Genomic DNA, 26,393 nt, shown 5'->3' with positions numbered 1-26,393 from the left:
TCGTGGGAGCAGATGATTAGGTGGATAACTATGAAGAACCTCATGCTAGAAGACATGGGAACACAATGCTCTGATAGGATGTGACATTGGGATATAGGTTCTATATTAGTTGCATGAAGTCTTGGACGACCTTGTTTTGAGTCGAGATGATTTATTATTTATTTGGACAAGTTTTATTATGATGTTAGAGTAGTGAATGTGAGCCTTTTATCATTTTGAAAGGCTTGTATTTAAATGTATTTTAAAAAAAGCTTTTAGTTAATTTTGATTTCTTACTTTTATTATTAGTACATATATGTGAGGGGTAGAAGGTGTCATACTAATCAACACCTTAAGACACGCACCCCCCCCCCTCCACACCCAGAGAAAAATGCATGACTTTTGTAAGTGATCATATGATCACTAACTAACTTGTAATTTCAACTATCCATGTATGATTGTATGCCCTAGATATATAGTTCTCAACTCTCAAAAAAATTCTCACTTGACAACATACCTCACAAATTAAGGAAAATTATACACTAAGGGTTTTGACAAACAAGCACTATCATCCAGTCAAAATTAAGAGAAACATGCTAGTGACAATTCATTATGATCTCAGTTTAATGTCCTAGGTTGCAACAAAGTAGGCTACTCAATGTTCATACAGTAAATTTGGTCTATCGTGACTTTTTTTTTCTTCAGTGTTGAGCACTTATACATATATGTTGTAAATAGTAGTTCCCCGAAGAGAAAGGATCTTTAAAATCTTATAATTATATTCCATGGTACATTGGTCAATCTTCAAAATGTTCTGAAGTTTTAAAACCTTTATAATAAATATAAGCAGCAAAACCATTTGTTGATTTCATCGTAAGAGATAGGAACGAGTGTAGGCAACAAAATCATCATATTGTACATATCTAATAAGGCATTTGTTGGGTTACAATCACCATCCAAAGTTATTTTTAAGGAAAATGAGAAGAAAAGATGCAAGAATGTAGAAGAAGCATTAAAATTTGACACAAGGAATTTCTTTCAATACAATAACAACAACAACAATCACAACAATAGACTTATCCCACTAGGTGATGTCATGTACATGGATTACATGTCATTGGACTTAGTTAAAAATCAAATCTTAGATATTATTCACCATCCATGCAATAATGTAACAAGGAAAACTAATCCTACTTTCACCACAAGAAATATAATGAAGTGTATGGGAAGTAAATTACCTCAAATAAATAAATATTGGGAAAAATAAATAGACCACTGGAACCAACAATCAAATGCCTTTTATTTTTTAGAATTTTTATGTTGTGACCATTAGATTATAATTATACAAAAGATATGCATGATAGAAACTAAACTTGAAAGTGTAGTCATCTCATCACCCATGTCAAGTTCCATTTCAGAGGAATCTAAATCAACATTAGTATAACCAATTTCAAGAGAATCAGATTCAACAACATCCATAAAAGCATATTCACTCTCTTCAACAGCCAAAGAGTTGCAATAAGCACACTCCCCTCCAAATTGGGAAGCCGACATTGCAACATTAACAAGAGTCTCCTTCTAATCCAGAGAATCACTAGACTCTTATGGTAAATAAACAAATTTTCTTTTCTTTACTTGGTGTGTTACACCAACTTGCCCCAATCCAGAAAACAAAAAAAAAAATACTCGCATTAAATATTGTTTACTCTATCTGACATCTACTTTTTCTTCCATCTAAATAATAAGTTGGCCATTAGCCTGAATTGTACTTCCTATGCAAAGACCCATCACTTGCTAGAGTTAGAGCACTATCATCAACTATTAGCTTCTAATAAACATTTGGATCATCAGAAAATGAGAATAAACATCTTAAAAGGAAATATTAGGCCCAAACCTCTTTACCCAGATGTTGTGTATGATTTTGTTTTTCCATTGTCATTTCTTAATGTCTAGATACATGAATATGCCTTTCTTAACAGTATATTATATGATCTACAATTGATCTAGTCAGAAGCATCACCTATTTTTTCTTGCTTCTTTAACATTTGCCTCTCAAGTTGAAGAGCATGAAGAATGGCATCTTCTCTACCTGTATATTTCTCTTTTTTCTTTAACAGCATACCCTGGGTGGACTCCGCCCTTTCAATACATCCATCAAATTGACCACATCAGAATGCCTTCACGCGCTTGGATTTCTCAAATTGTACCAATCTCTGTTAAAAATAATACCAACGCACATGAGGAACATAAAAAAAATACTAATGACATGCATCAACACTGATATCATAAGAACAAGTCTCTATAACTTTCTAACTCACATAGAGTTGGCACCATTCAATAAGTATATACTCACATTCACAATCACATAAAATTTAATTAATTGCTAGTGGCTAAACTAAAACAAAGGAACACTATAATAATCAAGAAAGTGTGATATGAATTATTGAATAAGAATAATAAATGTAATAAAAGGAAAAAAAAAGACAATTACTTGTTGGAGTCTTCCTTTCTGAGAAGTTTAACGGGAGTTCCTGAATGAGGAGAAGTAAGATGAGAAGTAGAAAGGTGATCAAGGCCAAGTATTTGACTTGGCCACCATGAACCGTTCCTTCTTCAAACCCAAACAATCGATCCAACATCACAATCCACTAGACCTAACCCAAACACTCCATCTTCCTCACTCTACCTTTCACTTTCGCTCTTTTTCGCTTCCCCAATTTTTCTCTCGATTTCTTTTTCTCTTTCGATATTAATAGATGGATGTGATGCCTTAGCTGCCGACGAAGAAGGACGATGAAAAAACAACGATAAGTGCGATGTGGGTTAGGGCACATTATTCCATTCAGATTTGGAAATTTTCATTTTTAGGGTTTTCAATTTTGACCTTGCTTAATAAAAAGCTTGAATCTTCTAGAAGCACCATGAGCTAACCTCAAATCCATCACCATAACGAAGTCACACCTATCATTCTAAAAACTTAATTCCATTCCAGGACAACCATATATAGGGACCAAAATACAACATCCCAAAACAACCATATAACCTCAAACTTATAATGATGGGTCATACCAAAACTGCCATCGATTACCAATTTCAAAGACAATTTTTCAAAAACCATCATTGAAAAAGTCACACTAATTACAAAAATGTCACTACCTTCAAAATGACAACGGTTTTGATAAAACCATAGTCGAATCACCATCGTAAAAACTATGTTTTGTAGTAGTGGAAGAAAAGATCAAGTAATAAACTGAAGAATCCAAACTGACTTTGTTAGTGTTGTCTATTGCATTGTCATTGTAAATTTTTTATTCTAGAAGATCGGTTAAAGATGATATTTAGCCATTTTTCATGTTCAACTTCACATCTAAAATTTCTTAGGTTTAGTTTCACTGTAGAATTAGATATCATCTTTTTGAAAATAATTTTGTTACTTTTAAAATAGAATGCTCAAGAAAGTTATTGAAAAATTAGAATGAAAATGAGATAATAAAATTCTTATACATTCATAAACTATTATTGTAGACAAAGGGTCAAGCTGAATGTTTTGATGATGCCAAAGTTTCACATGCGTCTCAAAGCTTTATTCAAGACAAAGAAATTAAAGATATTCAAGATGGATGATCAAGACAGTCTCTAGAGTCTTAGAAAGGGTATATTAAATAGGAAGGGAATTCCAATTGAAGTAGCAAAAGGTTTGGCCAAGAAATTTAAGTTAAAAAGTCTTTTTCAACAAATTTACTCTCTGGTAATCGATTACCAGAGGATGTAATCGATTACCAGTGGCCAAAACAGATTTACAACAGCTATTAAAATTTGAATTCAAAATTTGCACTGTGTAATCGATTACACATATATGGTAATCGATTACCAGCAGTTTCTGAACGTTTTCATTCAAATTTTAAAGCTTGTAATCGATTACACACATACTGTAATCGATTACCAGAAGAGTTTTTCAGAAAACATTCTCAACAATCACATCTTTTACTTGGTTCTTGAATGGCCATCAAAGGCTTATATATATGTGACTTGAGACACAAATTTGCCAAGAGTTTTGTAGAACAAAAAGGTCTTATCCTCTTAACAAGCAAAATTGTTTTATCCTCTTACAAATTCCTTGGCCAAAACACTTGTGATTCAATAAGGAATTATTTGAGTGCTCAAATTGTTCAATCTATCTCTTTCAAGAGAGATTTCTTCTTCTCTTCTTCTTTATTCTGAAAAGGGATTAAGAGACCGATGGTCTCTTGTTGTGAAAGGATTCTAAACACAAAGGAAGGATTGTCCTTGTGTGTTTAGAACTTGTAAAAGGAATTTACAAGATAGTGGAACTCTCAAGCGGGTTGCTTGGGGATTGGATGTAGGCACAAAGGTGTGGTCGAACCAGTATAAATCTGAGTTTGCACTTTCTCTTCCCTTAAACTCCTTTATTTATTATTGTTTTATATTCATATTCAAATTGTTCTTTTGAATCATTATTTAAGAAATTCATTATTAAGGGAATTTATAACTTGAATAGAAAGTTAAATAGAATTTTTAATTGGGGAAATAATTTGTAATATCTTAATTCAACCCCCCCCCCCCTTCTTAAGATATCTGAGGCCACTTGTCTAACAATTATTGTAATTTATCATTAAGAATTTATTTAATGTCTATTTTGGTCTTTTAGTTTATTTTTTAGGTTTAATTTGATACTCTAATTCAAACATACTATTTTCATGGACTATGTTCGGCAAAACTAGCTCAAAGCTAGAATGCTAGTTGGAAACTAAAAAGATACCTTATTAATTTGTAAAATTACTAGAAAAAATAAATTCATAATTTATTTAAAATGCATAAACAGAAAATTTGATAAATATATTAAGGATAAAAATGAAAAAAAAAATAGAAATTAGAAGCTAGAAGCTAGCATTTAAAAAAAATACTTCAAGTAAAGTTTCAAAAAATGTTAGAAGTTATTGTGAAACTATTAAAAAAAACTTATCTATCGAACAATCAAATGAGTTTTTCAACTAATTAATAAAAAAAACTAAAAAATTAACTGAAATGTCTTGTCAAACAATACCATGATTTTCTGACATTATTGCGTGTTGTGTCCCCTTCGACAGGTTCTTGGTTGAGTACCATAATCTCATTGTAGACGAGCAAAGCCCTACACTGTTGTGACAAGTTCTTAGTCTTCATCATCACAAATCACAATTGTTTCCCATAATCACAAACCATAACGTGAGATCATTTTTTTTACATATTTATTTAAATATTTAAAATTTAATAAATAATTATTTAATGAATAATAAGTTGAACAAAAATATTTGTTATCAATTTCATTTGTAAAACTAGATATACGATCTATTACTAAAATAAAATTAAGTATATATAAACTCAAAAATCTATTTTCTTATATATGTTTCTTTATTATTATTTTTATTTTTAATTTTTCTTTTTTTAAAATTCTTATATATACATAAAGGATCTCAAGGGAGGATTTCCCATATCCTTCATTGCCTTTATATTTTTTCTTAATGCCAATAACATATTTTTGTTTGTATGTCAATTTTTGCATTCCTCAATTCACTCTAATTATGTAGGATCTCATATATTCCACTTCTTTTCTAATTGTGACACAACAAACTCAATTTGTAACCTTGTTTTGTATTATTCAGAAACTTGAAAATATTTGGTAAAAAAGGTCTAGCTCACACATGGATCCAACTTTGCCGCCTATCATTAATTATCAATTACTTCATTCAGTCAATCAATCAGTTACTTTGATTAAAATGGCACCACTAAGGACACATGTCAACTTATAAAAGCTGCCTCAACTAGCATCTAAATATCTAAGTTTGTCCTTTTTGTTCTCATTTTTTATTAGTTTTAATCAGTTTTTTTCTTTCATCTCCATTTAGTTTATTCTCTTCTCCCTTCTTCCAAAATCTTTCAGACAACACCTCAAAAAACCTCCTCTGGTCACCGACTCTAATGCGATTTTTGGCTTGTTAGGGCCGCAGCTTGAAAAAGTAAATCGATTAAAACGTTTCTCACATTCTATTATTCATTTCCCCCAAAAAAATTCCAGAAAATAGCACCTTGGCCAAACCCTAACTATCGAGTTATTGTCGTTGTCGGTCATAGTGAGAAGAATGATTTTTCTTCTTTCATTTTTCCTTTTCCTTTTCTAGAAAATCCCTTAAATCCTCGACATCTAGTCACCGGCTCTTATGCCCTCTTCTTTTCCTCCTTTTGCGATTTCCATCTTCTTCAACAAATCTAAAGGTAGTGTGATGGGTAAGCTTCTTCTTTTTCTTTTTTGTTTTTACCTTTGACAAAACTTAATTATTAGAAGTTTGTTTATCTTCTTCATTTGAAGAACAATTTCGGTTGCTAAGTTCTCTGGATTGCCCCTAATGTTTGTACCTTTCAGTTATATTCAAAGGTTTTTGTTGTTCTTCATTTTAGGAATCACAATCGTCAGGTGTGGGTACGTATTTTTTCTTTCCTTATTTTTGTTTTTGTGTTTGAGTCTGATGCATACACAATGTGTAGCTAACATTTTTGTTCCATTTCCATCTTCTCCTTCGCACAAATGCAACATTATGTTGTGGGTGAGTTTTCCTTAATTTTTCTCTTTGGGGTACTAGAGTATGTTGGCCGCAATGACTAGGCAAGTCAGGGCACTCATGGTTAAGCAAGCTCTATGGGTTACCTTTGGGTACTACTCATGGATTTTAAATTTCTTCCACTTGAGGGGAAAATTACCATGTGGAAGAGACTCACACTTGACGAGGAGATTCTTAAAGTACAAGTGTGAGGTGAAGTCTCACATCGTATAGGAATTAGAAGGTTGAACGTCATATATGTGAAGAAAAAACCCATAAGTATGAACCTTAAGGTTTTGGATTAAAGTGTATTGTCAAGTTCATTTATATGGTTACTCATGGCCCTTTAGTGTAAATATCCCTAATACCCCATCGGATTTCCCAAAAATTGATATTAGAGTCGATGATTCAACTTAGTGACTCATGGCCCTTTAGTGTAAATATCCCTAATACCCCCTCGGATTTCCCAACAATTGGTATTAGAGTCGATGATTTGACTTAGTGATTGGCTTGAACAAGTGAAGAAGACGAAAATGAATCCATGAACATGGGGATCCCTTGAATTGAAAATGACTTCCACTCAAGGGGGAAACTACTATGTGGAAGAGAATCACAATTGAAAAAGGGGGGGGGGGGGGGGAGGATTATTGTAATATTAAGATTTTGGAGTTAAAGTGTGATATCAAATTCATTTAAACGAGATTGATGTAACAAGATCCCAATAAAAACACAAAGGGTGTCAATATTAATAGACAATGTAATTCAGTTGAAAAATAGGTTTAAATGTGGTTTTGTCCTCATAAGTTCGCATTTTTTTTTTAAATTTTAGCGTCTCTAAGTTTTTTATTTATTTTCAGTTCCCATAGGTTTACATTTTTTTTTCAGTTTTTGTGCATGGAATTTGTTTTGTTCATTTTTAGTTCATATAAGTTTGTAATTTTTCAATTTGGTCCCTCTAAGTTTGATTTTTTTTTTCAATTTTAGTGTGAACTTACAAAGACTAAAAAAAGAAAAAATATTAAAATCTTAAAGGATTAAAATTGAAAAAAGCACAAACTTACATACATAGCTAAAAATGAGCAAAAAAAAAAACTTACATAAATCAAAATTAAAAACACACAAATTTACAGAAACCAAAGTTAAAAAACACCAACTTAAAAAAAAAAGGGCAACAAAATATAAGGAACCAAAATCTCAGATTAAAATTTAAAGAACCAAACTGTAATTAAACATTTAAACCTAAAAAATGGAATATTTCAGAGGTTATGAATATCTGCTATGATCTTAATCTATAGTATGTGAAATATTTGTCAAACGTTTCTTTGGTCAGGTATCAATGGAAGGAAAAGAAACTGAGGGAATGTTGAAGATGACGACAGATAAGAGACAACAGAAGCGAAGCAGAAGTGACAGAGAAGAGGAAAGGGACAGGCTGAGTGAGTTGCCTGACTGTGTTGTGCTCCACATAATGGAATTTATGGACACAAAATATGCTGTACAAACTTGTGTCTTGTCTAAAAGATGGAAGGACCTTTGGAAGCGTCTAACTTATCTTGGATTCAATACAACCCTCTTTAAAAATGTTGTCAAATTCAACAAATTTGTGTCTCGCGTTCTGTCTGGCCGAGATGGTTCAGTTTCCCTGCTCAATCTTGAATTCACGTGTCGCGGTATGGCAGAGCCCAAGCTCTTCAATAGGCTGATGAAATATGCTGTGCTGCACAATGTTCAGCAGTTTACAGTATCTCTAAATTTAAGCTTCAGACAGAGTTTCGAGTTTCGCCCCTACATCTTTTCCTGTGAGTCCTTGACATTTCTGAAGCTTTCATTTAATTCTTTTGACACCTCGATTGTAGCACTTCCAGGATCTCTGAACATGCCAGCATTAAAAAGCTTGCAACTTGAGGCTGTCTCTTTTACTGCAAGGGACAATGACTATGCTGAGCCGTTTTCTACCTGTAATGTGCTGAATACTTTGATACTTGATGGTTGTTCGTTGCATAAAGATGCAAAATTCCTCTCTATATCAAATTCTAGCCTCTCTAGTTTGACCATAAGTGGTAGCTTTGAAGGAGGAGCTTACAAAATTGCGCTTTCTACTCCAAACCTTAGTTCTCTCACAGTCACGGGTCATAATAATCACACAATCTCCTCCGCATGCAATCTTTCTTTCCTTGAAGAAGTAACCATTGACACCCTTGGTTATACACTTTTTCCGAATACAGACTTACTCATCATAAGCTGGCTGCAAGTTCTCACCAATGTAAAGATACTGAGGCTCTATTCGGGTACCCTTCTGACAATACTACGGGTTAGTTACTATGCTTTCTCCTCTTTACATCTTTTATTTTTTTCATAATGCTCATAAGATGGGTGTTCTTGTGTCAAATTTTTAGCCGATACTCAATCTTGCAATTAAGAATGTCAATTATAATATGCCTCCTATTCACTCTAATTGTGTAGGATATATCAAATCCTGTTTCGGTGAGTACTCAGCCTCCCTGCTTTGTTCAATTGAAGTCATTGATTTTGGCGAACCAACCATCTGCAGATATATCTTTTGAGCAACTAAAGAGAGCAGTGGAGTACCTACTTCAAAACTCTCCACAACGTAGAATTGATTAAATCTTCAGGTAGAGTTTTTTCCATATTATTCAGTTTTACTTATTTTATGCTTCTGTTTTTTCCATGATACAGTGAGACTCTCTTCCATCCATGTCATCGATGTTTTTTTTTTTATGAAACTACACTATGGGGAGCAATGTGTCTGAGACAAAAAATTTATTATTTTTTTGTTGGAGAATGCTGATGAGTAAAATATTCTGTTTACAACTGAATTGAGACTGCAACAGAAAACTAGTTTTTATTTGAGTTCTTTTGAAATGAGAACAAATATCTTTTAGTGGCAATCAGTTTATGTTGTCTTTGAAGTTTTTGCATGGTATGTGTTACAACAGTCTGGATCATCCTTAAAGAACAAAACTACCGAAGAAAAAAGGACACATACTAGACTGAAGAATCTGAAGTGGTTTTGTTTGCTAGTGTTGTATGTTGCATTATGACTGTGAAACTTTCAATCATGAAATTGGATCGAATCCTTCTTTTCACTTAAGGCTAAGATTTAGCTGTTATATTGTCATTCAATTTCACATCTGAAATTTCATAGAATTAGTTTCATGGTAGATCTAGATACAATCTTTTTGAAAAGCATTTTGGTAATTTCAAAATAGGAAGAGCTCAAAATGCATTTTTGAAAAGCCTTAAGCATGTATAGTACCTCTGCATTGCTGGCTAAAGTTCGGTCTTTCTGAGTTCTCAGATTGTAAGTTTGCAACATAAAATTCAATGCTTGTAACACCTATAATAGGATAGTCACAGGCCAATCATGAATGAGTGTGGTAGTGGCAGGGAAGAGAAATTAGACCCATAGAGGAAGAAGTGAGGAGGAGTGGAACATGCTAATGTGGTTGAAGGAGAGAGAATATAACAGAAAATGACAGGTGGCAAGGGGAGAGAGGGAGGAGAGAGAAGGTTATCTAATGGGTGTAGTTGTGGTAATCGAATAAGGGGTATCAAAAAATTAGTATCAAATATCAATATTGGCTAGGCTGAGTGAAGTTCTGCCTCGGGAAAGGGGTTCTCTAATTTCTGTTATTGTTTGTTTTCTATCTTTCATCTTGTAAGGAGCTAGTCTCCAGCTATAAGCCATTACCCTATTTTTCTTTTTATATTTTCTTGGATTGCAACATTGTAAAAGAGTTTTATACCTCTGATATTGTTCCAATTCAGTATCAACATTACTTGAGTTTTACCGTTCCTATTTTGGCTCCTAACAGATAGCTTTCTGCCTTTCTCGTGTGTTATTGTTTTCAATTCCTTCTCCCCTGTTATTCCTATATTGTTTGCATGCTGTTATGTATCTTCCAGAAACTTCACATATATTTTTTGTATATGTTACGTATAATCTGTGCAAGGCAATAATCTTGGCAACTTTTACTTTTTATGCATTTAGTGGATAAGATAAAGCCTAAGGAGATCTTTGTTTAGATGAGAAAGCCAGTAATTGTCACTCCAAAATATATGAAGACTAGTGGCAGGCATTGACAACACTACAATTAACTGATTAAGTGAACATATGTCTGAAACTTGTGTTTTGATTCACTCGCGCTTGTTCTTTGTAGCTTTAGAGATAGAAATCACTACAAGCAAAGCACTCTTAATTAGATGTTGCAAATTATGTTGAAACTTGAGCATGTGTTTGGCATAAATTTGCTAGGGACTTCCTTTATAACACCCCACTTTCTTGCTTCTAGTTTTTCCTTACATACTTGGTGTAGTTCTATGGCTGCTAAGTCAAGTTGAATCATAAAATGATTTACTAGTGATGGCATGCCATTTTCTTAATTTGACCTACCGAATATTAACTTGAACATTTCTTGGTATAGGCTTACTCCTTATTTCAAATTGTTTTTGACTAAGTTTAACTCTTGCTTATTTAGGTTCCTTGTTCATACGTTGTTGATCCAGGCCCTCAAAGGATCCTATGTGGCTCAATTTGGTGAGAGACTGTTTGTTGGCTTCCTGTATTACATGGCCTAGTACTATGTAGGTTCTTAATGTCTTTAATAAGATTGTAGTTTTGACCTAAAACCAAGAAAATATTGTAGTAATGATGAGTAGCTGGAAGCTTGGAACTGTTCCCTTAACTAAGGAAAATAACAGTTTGAGAATTCATGTCTACTATCGGTTTTCTTTTCATTTTTATTTTATTTCCAATCATATCCTTGACTAATTTGAGAGTTGAGGCCCTGAAACAGTCCCCAGCGTTCAGCCTTGACAATTGAACATAAACCCAAGTTTGTGAAGAATCACTCAAAAGATCTAGAATCATTATGATTCTAGGGCCTGCACCTCCCAATGCTCAAAAAAACCTAACTCGTTTCAATGAACAGAATACCTTCCCCCCCTCCCGGTTTGGATCCTCTCAATTTTTTTCCATTATTAAGCTTTTGAGATAATATCTTTCATGTGCATCATCTCCATTTTATTTATCATATCTTAAAAGCTTATGAAATGAAAGGTAAAGGAAAAGGAGAGGGTCCATTCCCCCCTCTTCTCCCTCAAATTTCAATTTTTATCTTAATTATTCAGTCCTCTAATTGTAACAAATTAACTAAATCTCACAATTAACCAATTCATCTTTCCTCTAATGTGTGCCTATCAATATCATATTATTAGGTAGACTAATTAAGTTTTTAGTCCCTCAAATATATTTTAGCAATCTTTTCTTTTTCATTAGTTTTTTAAAATTAGACAAATATAAAATAAATAAGAGACTAAAAACTGACAAAATAAAAACTAATTTTGAGCAATAAAAATAAATAAGACTAAAATTAGATAAAAAAAATTAAAAAGACTAAAAATTCTAATAAAAAATTAATAAAGAACTAAAAGTGAAAAAAAATAATGGACTAAATATTAAAATCTAAAAATGCTGAGTAACTAAAAACTTAATTAACTCCTTTTTTAAGTTAAATTTCGGGGATTCATCTCTTCTCGATACAATGGGAATGGATTTTACATTCTCCTATTTTTATTTGATGGTATTCCAGCGATTTTTATATTAAATTGGGAACGCATAAAAGTTAAGTTGAAGTATTTTCTATTTTGTATAACCTAGAAATATTGGAAGAGGAATCTTAGCTATACTTTTTTTGACCGTCTCTCTTAAAGACTCTTTTTTAATTTTAACTCTCTCTTAAAAGACTCTTTTTATAATCGGTTAGAATTGATTAAAAATTCTTATATAGGAGAGTGTATTCAATTGGGATTTTAAAAAGACCTTTTTTTAATAAAAATATTTTGTAGTATTCAATCAAAAACCTTTTTCATAAAAATATCTTGTGGTATTTAATCAAAACTTATAAATAAGATAAAAAAAATTATATGATATTCAATCAAGACTTTTAAGATTTTTTTTAATGTCAACAAAATTCAGTGATATTTAATTGAAATTTTTTTAAATTAAAAAAAGTCAACTAATATTTAAAATCATACAAATTTTAATGGATTATATTGTTGATCGGATTTTGTGTGCCTTTTTAGTTGTATCTAATCATCAAACAATCTCATCCAACTTTCCGTAGACTTTTTTTTTTCTCATCCCAGACCTTTTTTTTTCCTTTCTATCCTCTTGAAGACGATAACATTGGTAGAACAATTTCTTTCTTCCAATTTCACATGTTTTTCTGCTTTTAGGTAAAAAATTCGTTCTACTTTTTTTTTTCCTGGGCTATTGCTGGTTTAATGAGAGTAATAAAAATATAGTCGTTGCTATTACACAGCGTGGCTGAAATTTTATTCCTGTGTGGTTGTGGCTGTTAGTGAATTTTTACACAACTTATAGTGACGATAACTCAAATTTAAAATATCCATATTTTCAATGAGAGGTACTGTTACGGAGGTTTTGGAGGGTGCAAAAATTCCATCTTAGAAGTGGCTTAAATATAGTCAAAATGATTTTCATTATCCTTTATCATCGTGGCTATTGTTTCCTATGTATTGTTTAAGATATAAAGTATAATTGACAGATTCTTTTGGTTGGTGGAGGTTGGTTCGAATAATGGAGTCTATGCCTCTTCTGCTATGAAAAGAAAAGAAACAAAGGAAAAGGTAACTATGAATCTTTTGCACTCTCTTAATTTTGAATATATTTTTAAAAATTTATATAATCTTTTAAAATCTTATAAATTTAGAAAGATTTTTTAAATCTTATAAACTCATAATTTATAAATCCATTAAAATCTAAACTATAAAATTTTAATTATAAAAATCTTTAAAAAAATCTTATTATAATTCTATAAAGTCTTTTAAAATCTATAATATTTTTTATGCAAAAAAAAGTCTTTTAAAATCCTGGTTGAATACATTCTCCTTAAATTTATTGATTTATATAATAATTATTTTAAAGGAACATTTGATAGAAAAAAAAATGTTTTTTCATTCAATTTTTGAAAATCATCTTTTCGGGAAACTAGAATCTTGAAAATCATGATTTTTGTGAATCATGAAAATACGTTGGATTATTATTTCCTTAAAACCTTGAGATTTTCATGTTTGCTTACATATAATTTTTATAGGTATATAAGAATTTTTTTAAAAAAAATACCTTTTATTAAAACTACTTTACTATTTTTTTTTCAAATTATTTTACAAATATGAGATTTAATAATATTTTGTGATTGATAAAATTTAATTAAAAAACTTCCACCGATTAGAAATTAAAATGGACACTCAATATGTACTTAAAAAAAAGGTAATATAGACATTAGTAATTAAAACTTTCCTTCTAGTCGGGAAAGCTAGATTCTCAACCCCTAAAACCATAATTATAAAAACTGGATTAGATGGGTCGGTCGAACCGATTCAATTGAGAACTAGTGATTAGGATAGTCTGATTAATCAGAAATGCAATCGACTCGGCTTGAGCCAGTCAAGTTTGGACAAACTCAATGATTTAGACCAAATTGGTTAGGTTTGACCCGGTTGATGATTTTTTTTTTATTCTTTTATATTTTCTATAACATGTTAAATTGTTAGCAGCTAATTATTGAATAACATATAATATGTTTATATAATATTATTTATCTTGATAATAATATAAAATAACTAATTATTATCATATTGATCATGATATAATTTAATATTTATATGTTTTATACATCTTCACTATATTTGTTTATGGTCATCCGACAACTTTTATATTTAGTCCTGAAAAATAAGAGTTCCATTGGTAATTTAATGATAATATCCAAATATTAATTTATAGTAAGTGTACTGTTCATGTAGGAGTGAAAATAGGTAAGGCCAAGGTAAGCTTTGGCGGGTCTGAACCTAGCCCACATTACTATTACTAAGCCTAAGCTTGACTTGTTATATGTTAAAAATAATTTATTATGACCTGAGCCTGACCTACATAAAGGCTTGTCCTGGCCTCAAAGCCTATATACAAGGCTTGATCTAATTAAATAAATAAAAGGTTTGAAAGCCTATATACAAGACTTGATCAAACCAGAACAACAAGTAAAAAATCAGCATAATAGACATGTTTCTCTTGTAAGTTATAAATTACCAAACATGATCTTGTTCTAAAAAATTCAAGTAACATACCAAAACAAATAAAAATTAATAACCAAAGTCTCAAGAACATAAACATAAAAGTGATTGATCTAATAATATCAAATATGATCTCAAGTCTGAATCCACAAATTGAAAGCAAAGTTTCCTAACTAAAGTCTCAAAATCATAAACATAAAAGGTCTCAATTTTGAAGTTACAAATTAAAACCAGAAACTCAAAAACTCAAGTCTCAATCAAAAACATTAAACTAGCACAACTAATGACATCAAATAAAGTCTCAAATCTTCAAATTGACTAGCATCAAATCTTCAAATTGATCACTTTAAGTGGTTCATCCACCTACAATACAAGGATAAATTTTATGATTAGAAAAAAAAAACATCAAATAAGTTAAATAATTACAAGAATGGACCATAAAATTCAAAAATATTAAACCTCTTTCTTCTTCAAGTTATATTTGTGACGAAACCAATCTTCTCCACAAATGAGAGCTTCAATGGATTCCTCATTCAATTTTGATTGATATTCATCTATAACTCTCCCTCTAGCACTAACACTAGTCCCTGATGCAACAGTTGAGATTGGAATGGCCAATATATCAGTTGACATCTTTGATAAAACCTTATATTTCAAACTATTGTTTTTCCACCACTCCAAAGCACTAAAATAAGAGCTATCACTTTTAGTAACACAAACATCCTCTTCAAGATAAACATCTATTTCGGATTTCATTGCATGGACAACTTTCTCTCTCACAATATTAATTATTTCATCAAATCCAGTAACAATTGTAGACTTGTGCACAAAATTAGAAGAGGTGTTGCTGCCACTAGTATTCCCTTCATCAGTACATGATTCTTCAAGTACTTGTTTCATCTTCCAAACTTCACCAAGATATAGATTGGAAGTGGGATACTCGGTCCCTGAAATGACATGCATGGCAAGATTAAATATTGATAAAAGTTAGCAAACTTTGTGAACTTTCTCCCAATCTTCAAGTAAAGGAGAATAGTTATAATGTGACTTTCTTTCTTTATAGGATGCAAAAGGAAATCTTGAAGTTCAATGCAGTTGATAACATTTGATATGTGGAATTCCACCTGAATATATGGAATTGTTAGTACCATATAAAACAAACAACAATAAATTTACTAAAAGCATTCAAAATATAAATAAATTTTACTACCTTGTAGGACAATCAATAATAAGCTTCCTTTCTTTTAGGTTCTTTTTTTCAACAATATCGCAAAATACATTTAACCTTGAATCAGTATGATTGATGTATTTCACGCATTCATGAATGTTGTGAATTATGGTTTTGACCTTACAAAGACCATCTTGCACCAACAAATTCAATATGTGTGCACAACATCTAACATGAAATAGGCTACCATGAAGAACTAGCTTTGTGCTCAATGATAAATTATCCTTTATATTTTTCAAGCAAGAGTCGTTATAAGAAGCATTACAATAGACACCGAAAAAACTTTATCTTCAATTCCCCATGCATTCAAGCACTTGAATATTGCACCAACTACATCAATCCCACACTTAGGAGCAGATACTTTTACAAAGCTCAAAATCCTTTTATGAAGTTTCCACCTCGCATCAATGAAATGGCCCGTTATAACCATGAACTCAACTACTTAATGACTTGATTTCCACATATATGTAGTTAAGCTAATCTTGGCTACACTTTTCAATTCTACCTTCAATACTTTCTTCCTTGCCTCATATATCGCTAAACAATCACTTCTTACTGTGTTGCGACTTACTTTTTGAAAATCAGAATTTGCATATTGGAAAGCCCACATCCAAACTTTGTCCTCAACAATGCTAACAATAGTTGCAATAATTTCTCTCATATTTTCATTAGAGTACCTACTGTATGGATTAAGAAATGGGTTAGTTGAATTGGAAGGGAGAAATGGAATGCATGGTTGTTTCTGCTCTTTTGTTATCTACAACCTCCTTGGCAAGCAAATTTCACTATGCCTCTTAAGATGACTTGTGCTTCCTCCCCTCCCACTAGTTGATAAAAGGGCTTTGCAATACTTGCAACAGCCTTTTTTCACCTTTAGAATTCTTAACTTCGTTAAAGTTATGCCAAACAAATGAAGTTTTTCTCCTCTTCTTCTCGATGACACATTTTTCTTCTTCATCAACTTTAGAGTTATCCTTGTCATGTCCATTAGCTTCTGGTGTCGGTTGAATAGTATCATTAAGAGGCACATCGGTAATAAAAGTTATTCCAGCACTCTCAAATTGGGAAGCCATCAAGGTTAGCTTTCCTCAATACTCCTGCAATTCAAATAATAATAGCCAAAACACAATCATAAGCCTCTAGTATAGTTTAATATAAATTCAGATTATGCAAAAATAATTAAGATAATAAAAAAAGAAATTAAGCATAATTAACATAAGAAAAGAAATTAAGTACAACAAAAAATTATAAGTCTTTGGTATAGTATATATAAATCCAGACAAAATAAAAATAATCACACACCCCTGTATATTTTATTTAACATAAAAATTAAGATAATAGAAAATATATTTATTTAATTTATCATAAGAAAATAAATTAATCACAATAAAAAATTATTAAGAAAAGAAAAGCAATTACAAAAATAACATTTGATTCAAAACAAATAGGTTATGTCTTATTTTTATTCACCGAACATTTATCAAAGACTCGTAAAGTTGTAATGGTTATGGTGACCAAGAATTACACATACAAAAAAAGAAAAATTACAAACAATAATCCACTATTCGAGACCATAATGCTATCTGCCATATTTTCATGGCAGACTTTTGACTTGTCACCATGTGATCATGAACAACTAGAATGGGTGCTTACAGATAGTAACTTAATGTATATTATGTACTAATATTTACATATAAGTGTCAGACAATGATACATCATTTTTAGTTGCAAGATACAGTTTTGTCATTATTACGACTTGGACTTAATTGCATTAAGCATGTATAGCATCTCTGCATAATGCTAGCAAATGTTTAGTATTTTTTACTTCAAAGGACATCTCATTTTGAGATCTTAATCACCTTTTTAATGGACGTCGCAGTGTCACATCACTTTCAAGATCTTCTAAATTTTTTATTCCAACAGTAGATCTCACTTTGAGATCTTAAATCATGTTTTGTAAACCCCACAAGAGATTCACTTTCTAATATTTATTTACAATTTATTTTAAAACAACTAACTATATACTTTTTAATTTTGAAAAAAAATTGTAACAAAAATACAAAATTTATTAATAATTAAAATATTTATTTATCAATATAATTTAAACTTACGATAATACATAAAATTGATTGAAAAAAATACAAACATCGATATTGAGCAACAAAAATTAAATTTCATCATTATTGTGATCAAAACATTTCCAAATATGTTCCATCAAGTATGCTTGAAGTTGTTGATGAACTCTTCTTCTACGCATATAATGTCTTTGTTTGCAAGTATGTAGCAAAGTCAGGATGAGCACCACAAGATAGGTCAATGTTTGAAATCTCATTGTCAATATGATCGTAATCAACATCAACGTTACCATTGTACGTATCTCGTTCGTCTTCAACAATCATGTTGTGCAATATAATGTATGCCAAGATTATGTTCTTCATGGTACCCATTTGCCAATTACCCAATGGACCACATATAATTATGAAATGAGATTTGAATGCACCAAATGTTCTCTCTCCACATCCTTTCTTGCCGCTTCTTGACATGTTGAAAATAACTTTTTTTTCGTCTTTGTGAGGCATTAGGATGGTCTTCACTAATGTGGTTCAGTCTGGATAAATGTCATATGCAAGATAGTAACCCATATTATATGTGGTTCCATTAATTATAAATTGTAATGGAGGAGCTTGACCATGCATAACGTCATTAAACATAGGAGATTGATTTAACACATTAATGTCATTGTTTGAACCTGCAACTCCCAAATAGACATTTCAAATCCATAAGTCTTATGACACAACGACCTCAAATATTATTGTGGGTTTCTGATGATCACCTCTACAATATTGCCCTTGCCATGAAACTGGACAATTTTTCCATTCTCAATGCATGCAATCAATAAAATCCAACATACATGAAAACCCATGTGTCTCTCCAATTTGTAGTAGGCGATTGATGTTGTTGTTATTAGGTCTTCTCAAATAGTTATTTCCAAATATCTCGTTCACACCCTTCACAAAAGATTTCAAGCATTCAACTGTGATGCTTTTGCTGATTCTGACATACCCATCCACAATATAGCCAGGTGATCCGTATGCTAAGATATGAATTTTTGCAGTGCACTTCTGCAAAGATGAAAGACCATTTCTACCAAATGCATCAAATCTTATTTGGAAATATGGATAACGATTACTAAGAGCGTCTACAATTCAAAGGAACAATTGTTTTTGCATTTGGAGCCTCCTTCGAAATTGACTCTCCATGTGTGTGCTATTTTCAGAGAAGTAGTTATTCATCAAGCGACTATGTTCATCTTCACGGTTTCGATTTATGTTTCTTCTTGTTTGTCTGGGTCGATTGTTACTCTCTGGTTGTTGTTGCAACAGGCATAAATATCTCATGATTTCTTCATTGGTGTTGTCTTCAAGTGCTTCATCAACAATTTGTTGTCAAACTCTATCAAAGTCAGAGTTTCGAGCCATTTGATGACTATGTGGGGGTAGAAAAAAGACATAAGAATTTTGAAGAAGAATGTGTGTGCATGAATGAAAGGAAACTAAACAATTAAATAACATAATCAACAACGGCTAGTTTTATGACAATTTAAAAGTTATGCATTAACAAATAACTTACGTAGTTAAAAACAAACTTCATCATTCATCGAATTGAAAATGTGTTACAACATAATCACTAATAACTTAACACATAAAAAACAAACTACTAAACTAATAAAAAAAATAATTGAAAACAAACTTAAACATACAACTAATAAACGATAACTTAAGACATAAACACTAACTACTAAACTTCTTTAAAACATGTTTATAAGTGATTTTGTGTTTCTTGTGTTGATCTTGAGTCATGTTAGACGTGTCATTCATAAGAATATCATACATCTTCATGATGTTATCATACTCCACTACCTATGCTATTTTTTTGGGACAACATTTCTTTCCTTTATTTGTTTTTCAATGCCAGACAAGTCTACAACTGGTGTAGAAGAAGATGCTCTTTTCACTTTGGCCTTCCTTTTGGTCACCTTTTGTCCCGTTGGGCAAGCCAATGGTGTAGGAGTGTAACTTTCGGAAACATTAATCAATGTCTCTTGATTAGATGATGATGAGTAATTCTAATTTTCATTCAGATTTATTCTTTTCAAAGGAACTTCTTTGCATTGTTCTAACCATTTATGTTGATCTTTTAACAACTTCCATGCATGCTCCAATGTGAAATCCTTTTCTTCATCGTCCTTCCAAATAATATATGCATTAATCATCACATCATTCTTCGTGTAACCGCTTTTCTTCAAAGCAACAACTTACTTGTAACAACCATTGGACTTTTGAACAACATAGTGAATGTTTTGCCATCCGAATTTCAATTGATTGTTGGATCTCTCACTTAGATTGCCACGATATGTGTTGTAATCTTCTACAATCCTTTTCCAAAAAGCCTATAATTTTTTTACCATCACCGACTATCAAATCGAGTGAGACATTAAACCACGAACTAATAAGAAGTTTATCTTTTTTAATTGAAAAGAATATTCTTGTGCCATTTTTCTTCCTTGTAGAACTCTCTCCTCCTTCCTCTATTGTAATATTTTCTAACTCAATTTGAGTAGAAAATTGTGTATCAACTTCCTCATTTAAAGGATTTTTTTCACAACTACAATTATTTATTAGGATGCTTATGGAATGTGTTGAAGGTGTTTTATGGCACCAAAGGAAAGGTTTGAAAAACTTTGAGAATTTTCGGTAAAAGATGCTTGCTTATAAGTTATTGGTGGTGGTGGTGGTAATGGCAAGTATCGAATGAATTGAGAAGGATTTTGAGAATTTTCTCTCATTGATTGAAGAGGTAGTGGCATGTAGGGAAACAACGGAGGAGGATGTTGCAGATTTTTGTTTGAAAGAGGTTGTTGGTAATTTTGCAACAAATTCATATAAGCTTACCAATTAAATTGATTTGGATCCATATGGCAAGGAACAAATAAAACAAGATTTAAAATTGGAATTAGAGAATCTAAGAATGATAATGGGAATAAGAATGTGGATGTGAAAACTATGTGCAAATTGCTTCCTATAATGACTGATTTATAGGACCCAATTTTTACAAGAGTTCATTGTAAGAAAATAAAAATATAACATGATAGAGTAACATTAAAAAAATTGAGAAGCTACAGTAACAGTCTTAAAAAAATTGACAAGTTACCGTAACAGTCATAAAAAAATGACAAGCTACAGTAACATTAAAAAAAAATAATAAGCGACAATAATGTTCAAAACAAAATGGACAAGCTACAATAACACTAAAATAAAAAGGGCAAAAATTGCTTATGTGTTGTCTCTTCGGTTACTCTTCTTTCTTTTTTTTTCCCTTTCCTTCCCCACCCACCCCTCCACCCTTTCAATTTCTCTTCTTCCTTTCTTTCTTACTTCTTTTTTTTTTTCTCTTTCCTTCCTTACCCACCGCCTCCTTTTCCTTCAGTTTCTCTTCTTCCTTTCTTTTTTTTTTCTATCCTCCCTTCTCCACCCACCCCCTCCGCCCCTTTGGTTTCTCTTCTTCCTTTCTTTTTTTTATCTCTTCTTCCCCCACCCACCCCTCTACTTCGCCCCTCTCTTTTCCCCCCACCCCTTGCACCCAATCTCTCTTCTCCCATGTGCCCATGTGAGTAGAGCAATGCATGTACACATGTTGTGGCGGTTCAAATTGTGGCCCCATGGTCGTGTGAGCTTCCGATCTAACCCCATGACCATCGTCGGCTAACACGTGTCAACGGTTATGTCTCTCCGCACAAACCTTGCATTTTGTAATTGATTTTATTTTTTATTATTTGTTTTAAAATTATATTTTTATGTATTTTTTGTGTTATTGTTATGGACTATGGCAAATCTCTTGTTGTTGGTTAATTTGTTGTTGTTCTTCTTCTTAACTTGTTTCTTCCCACAAGAATCAATTAGGGAGAGAAACAATAAAAATTAACTTTTAAAAAAACATGCAGATCTTCAAACGAGAACCAAACCTCTAACATAAAGATATTGATGGTGTCTCTAGTAGTTGGATCTTGGAAGAACAAATATTCAACTTAAAATCTCTCTCCAAGATCATCTATTGGAAATGGCTTAAGGTTTCAACATCCATTTCAACACTTGACACCTATATTATAGCTTTCTCAATGTTATTGTTTTCAATTCCTTCTCCACATTATTCCAATTTAGTTTATATGTTGTTATGTCTCTAGAAAATTCACATTTAATTTTTGGGTTTGTCATGTATAATCTGTGCAAGGTAATAATCCAAATGACTTTTTTTTATGTATTTTAGTGGATAATATAATGCTTAAGGAGATATTTACTATGGAAAGCCAATGATTGTCACTCAAAAATATTTCTATGCTAGTAACATTTATAAGATTACAATTAATAGATTAAGTGAACATATGTCTGAAACTTCTTGTGTTGGTTCAATCTCCCTTGTGGTATTGTAGTTCTAGACAATGAAATCACTACAAGTATGCACTCTTAATTAGATTTTGCAAATTATGTTGAAACTTGAGCATGTTTTGGCATAAGTTTGCTAGGGACTTCCTTTATAACATACTACTTTCTTGATTCTAGTTTTTCCTTGCACACTTGGTTTAGTTCTATTGCTAAGTTGAGTTGAAGCATGTGACACCATCTATCCTGACATACATATAAATAAATAAAACATATAAAAATATTGATAAACAAATTCACATGGGTAATTCACTTCACTATTACCAAATAAAACTTATTAAAAACATATTTGACTCAGAACAAGGTCGTCAAAGTTTACAAAAGAAATTTTGTTAAATCAGTGAGGTAAAATAAAATAAAATAACATCATGCAATTAAAATAAAAATTCATCTCCAATGTCACATCCTATCAGAGCATTGTGCTCCAGCGTCCTCTAGCACGAGGTTCTTTAAAGTCATCCACCTCGTCATCTACTCCCATGAACACAAGGTTCGAGATCATCACAAGATCAATACAAATAACACACAAGGAGTGAGTTATCACATTTCTAACAAAAGTACAAATAAACAAAGACATTATCAAAATAAATTATAGAAGTATTTATAACATAGCTCAACTTAATACAATCCACATCACTTCACCACTTTATCATTTAAAATTCATTTTCAATCATCAATCACATTACACATGAATCACACACTCGGGTCAAGACGTAATAACATTCATCAATTTCATAATAAACAATTAGTAGGCGTTATGCAACAATTATACTAACACTCAAGCCTATAATATGCCTCGTGGTACCATGTCAGTGAAAAACCACAATGGGACGCTTAGGAGTACATAACAAGATACACCACACAATGGGTATGTCAGGTCACTCTCACTAAGTAAAATCATAAAGTGACCAATCAGGGTCACTATGATTTGTAAGAATGCTCCAACCCTATGGGATCAACATAGGCTTAAAGGAGCACTCAAACCGAGTGTCTTTACCCCCAAGGCCTAGACTCTGAAGAATCCGTTAGGGCCTCATCTTCCTGATTCAGGTCGAACCCCTAAAACAATTTTTGTACGTAGACACTGCTCATGAATTATATAATACCCACGACCTGACACTCGTGTTTCAAACACGTTTAACACATAGTGCTACAATTTAAGATTTTAGGTTCCTAACTATGAATCTCATACTTTCCCTTTAACATTGCACATAAACACTTTTTTCAATGTAAACATGAATCGGGTTATTGTATAATTCATAGCTCACAATACAAGTATTATCACATTAAGTGTGAACCACACACTTATTAACAACCAAATTTCATGTCTAGAATTTTAACATATCACAACGTCACAATCCATCATCACATGTTTATGTGTATCTCACAAATCAACCCATGTTTAACTTTGCACTTATACTCAATCTCAATAACAATGTTATGATCTCAACACAACATGTTATCTCACAATTCATCACTTATTCAATTTATCACTTACACACAATTTTAATCACAATTTTATGATCTCAATATTACAATTTATCATGCTCATCTAGTAAATCTTGTCCAAAATACAAACAATTTATACAAAAATGTTTTTCACAACACGGGGAGTAAAACCCCTCAAATAATTTCACATAATCATATCAAAATCAAGAAATCAAAATCATAGGTCAAAAACATGAAAACACCAAGAGCACTCAATTTATCAACCAATTCGCATTAAGACATCAATTGGTCCGTCAAATACAACAATACCATAATTATAAATATAAAGAAAGAATTATAATTCAACAAATATCCCAAAATAAACCCCAATTTAATCCTCTAAAGATCCCTACGCATGTTCATTATAATCCCAATTGCGATAAACTCATCCCTTACCTCTAAGTAGGCTCATGTATCTAGTCCGGCAGCGATAGAGGCATCTCTAGTGGTTGTCTAAGATTCCTCAAGCTTGTCCTCTGATTATTCTGCTAGAATTTCCAAGTGCTAAAGAGAAAGAGAAGAGATTGTAGTCTTCATTTCACTGTCAACGTGCGAGACTAATTTCTCTATGAAAAAAATATTATTTCACAAATCCCAACGGTTAAAATGTTTGAAAACGAGTTCCAAAGGTGGTGTCCAAATTTCACGATGATCTAACGGTTAACAAGTTTGAGATCTTAATTTTATTGGGACAGGTGTGAGTATATGCGAAAAAAGAGAAAGCTTAATGCGAGAGACATTTCTTCTACCACATAGAGTATCTCAAAACTTTCAATGGCCGGTGTGTGTAAAAATAAGTTCTTAACCTCGTGTTTAAATTTCACAATGATCCAACGGTTAACGAATGCGAAATTGTCGTTTTACTAAGATAAGTGAGTGTATGTAGGAAAAGAGAGGGTTTTAGGAAAGAAAGTAGGAAAAGAGGAAGCGTCCTAAACGTATCTATAACTAGCTACTATGTGCTTATTATTTACTTTATTTTCTTTATTTTATCATTTTATATAAAGAAAATCTATTTTATTCCCTGTCATGAATAAATAATTTTTTTTCTAAAAATATATATTTATTTTATTTACCTAAAAACTATTATTTTAATTAATAATCCTTATTTATTTAATTACAAAAGATTCATTATTTTCTTAAAATTCTATTTATTTTAAATAAAATTATTTTTAATTTATTTTATGAAAAATAAGGATGTTACAAAGCATAAAGAAGATTCACTTTCTTAATTTAACCTACAGAATATTTACTCCCTGTTATAAATTGGTTTTGACTAATTTTAACTCTTGCTTATTTAGGTTCTTGTCCATACATTGTTGATCCGTGGCACTCAAAGAATCTATGTTGTCCAGTTTAGTGAGACTGTCTGTTGGCTTCCTGGAAGACATGGCTGAGGATGTGTAGAAATGATGTGTAGCTGGAAGCCTGGAATTGTTCCTTTTACTAAGGAAAAAGCAGTTTGAGAATTCATGTCTACTATAGGTTTTCTTTTTTTATTTTGACAATTGAACATAAACCTAAGTTTGTGAAGAATCTGCTCACAAAACCTCTAGAATCATCATTTCTGATAATACCACCACACTAATTTTAAGAGAAATATAATAATACTTTTTTAACACATTCTTTTATATATATATATTTTTTCTATTATTAGATGAGAATAATTAAAAAATATCATCATAAAATTTTGTGGGTATCACTCATTATTTAATGAATCTGATTCATAATTTTATAATTTTTAATAAATTTAACTAATTAACAATTTTAACAAAAGTTTGGTATATACTTCTAGCATTTTTAACAAAAGTTTAATTAGTATAAAAAATAACACAAACACTTATTTTCTAGCTAGTAGTGTAAAATTTATGTGCAAAGTTAAGTAGTTAAATATCTTTATGATAAAAGTACTCAAAATATATTACTTTCTTACAACATAACTTTTGATCAAACCAAAGTTTGGGATATCAACATTATCAAACCTTTAAATAAACTATTATGTTACTCTCTGGTGGTGAAAGCAACAATAGAATCAAACATGACATCAAATAGGAAAAAAAAAGTATGTGAACATATTATAGCTAATATCATATTTAGAAAATAGTTTTATTTTTTAATAAAGTATAAACATAAATGATTCTTATCTTGAATAATTCAATAATGATGGCATAGTTAATTTTGGAGTTAACATTTCATGTGTCGGCCTAACTTATTGAACTGACTAATACAGTGCATATTTTGAGATAAAATGCAACAGCCAACAGAAATTGAATAGACAGGAATGGTGTAGATACTTTTGATAATCTCCTTTTGTTACCAATATGCGTTTGAAACGGTTTCACAAATATACCCATAATATATTTTTGTTATTTTCTTTTTTTTCTTAAAATTCTAGAGTTCAATTCAACCTTATTCATCAGCTCTTCATGCCGGTCCATGGAATGAACCAAACATATTTGGTTACCCTCTAATTAGATGTAATTATATTAT

At 31.4% G+C, this 26,393-nt stretch overlaps 1 protein-coding gene across 3 annotated transcripts; it reads left to right on the top strand.

The window, feature by feature from the left end:
- Positions 1-5,870: 5,870 nt before the first annotated feature.
- On the top strand, positions 5,871-11,302 carry LOC114367494 (F-box/FBD/LRR-repeat protein At1g78750-like). 3 transcript variants are annotated; one of them, XM_028324680.1, is made up of 5 exons: positions 5,871-6,252; positions 6,401-6,457; positions 7,906-8,886; positions 9,039-9,208; positions 11,075-11,302. In XM_028324680.1, exons 3-4 carry the CDS (start codon positions 7,912-7,914, stop codon positions 9,198-9,200), a joined length of 1,137 nt encoding a protein of 378 aa, XP_028180481.1. In that variant the 5' UTR covers positions 5,871-6,252; positions 6,401-6,457; positions 7,906-7,911; the 3' UTR covers positions 9,201-9,208; positions 11,075-11,302. The 3 variants fall into 3 exon arrangements, with proteins under 3 accessions (XP_028180481.1, XP_028180480.1, XP_028180482.1); XM_028324679.1 differs by having other exon boundaries at positions 5,871-6,264; XM_028324681.1 differs by lacking the exon at positions 6,401-6,457 and having other exon boundaries at positions 5,871-6,264.
- Positions 11,303-26,393: the final 15,091 nt, after the last annotated feature.

Source organism: Glycine soja, chromosome 9 (genome assembly GCF_004193775.1).
Source record: "Glycine soja cultivar W05 chromosome 9, ASM419377v2, whole genome shotgun sequence".
In the NCBI taxonomy this organism is placed as follows: domain Eukaryota; kingdom Viridiplantae; phylum Streptophyta; class Magnoliopsida; order Fabales; family Fabaceae; genus Glycine; species Glycine soja.
Note: the sequence above shows the minus strand (reverse complement) of the source record. Positions and strands in the feature narration are given on the sequence as shown.

Excerpts from the sequence above, each read along its gene's own strand:
- LOC114367494 (XM_028324680.1), top strand. The coding sequence starts at position 7,912 with ATGGAAGGAAAAGAAACTGAGGGAATGTTGAAGATGACGACAGATAAG. Across the intron at positions 8,887-9,038 it reads CCCTTCTGACAATACTACGG|GATATATCAAATCCTGTTTC; the intron begins GTTAGTTACTAT and ends CTAATTGTGTAG.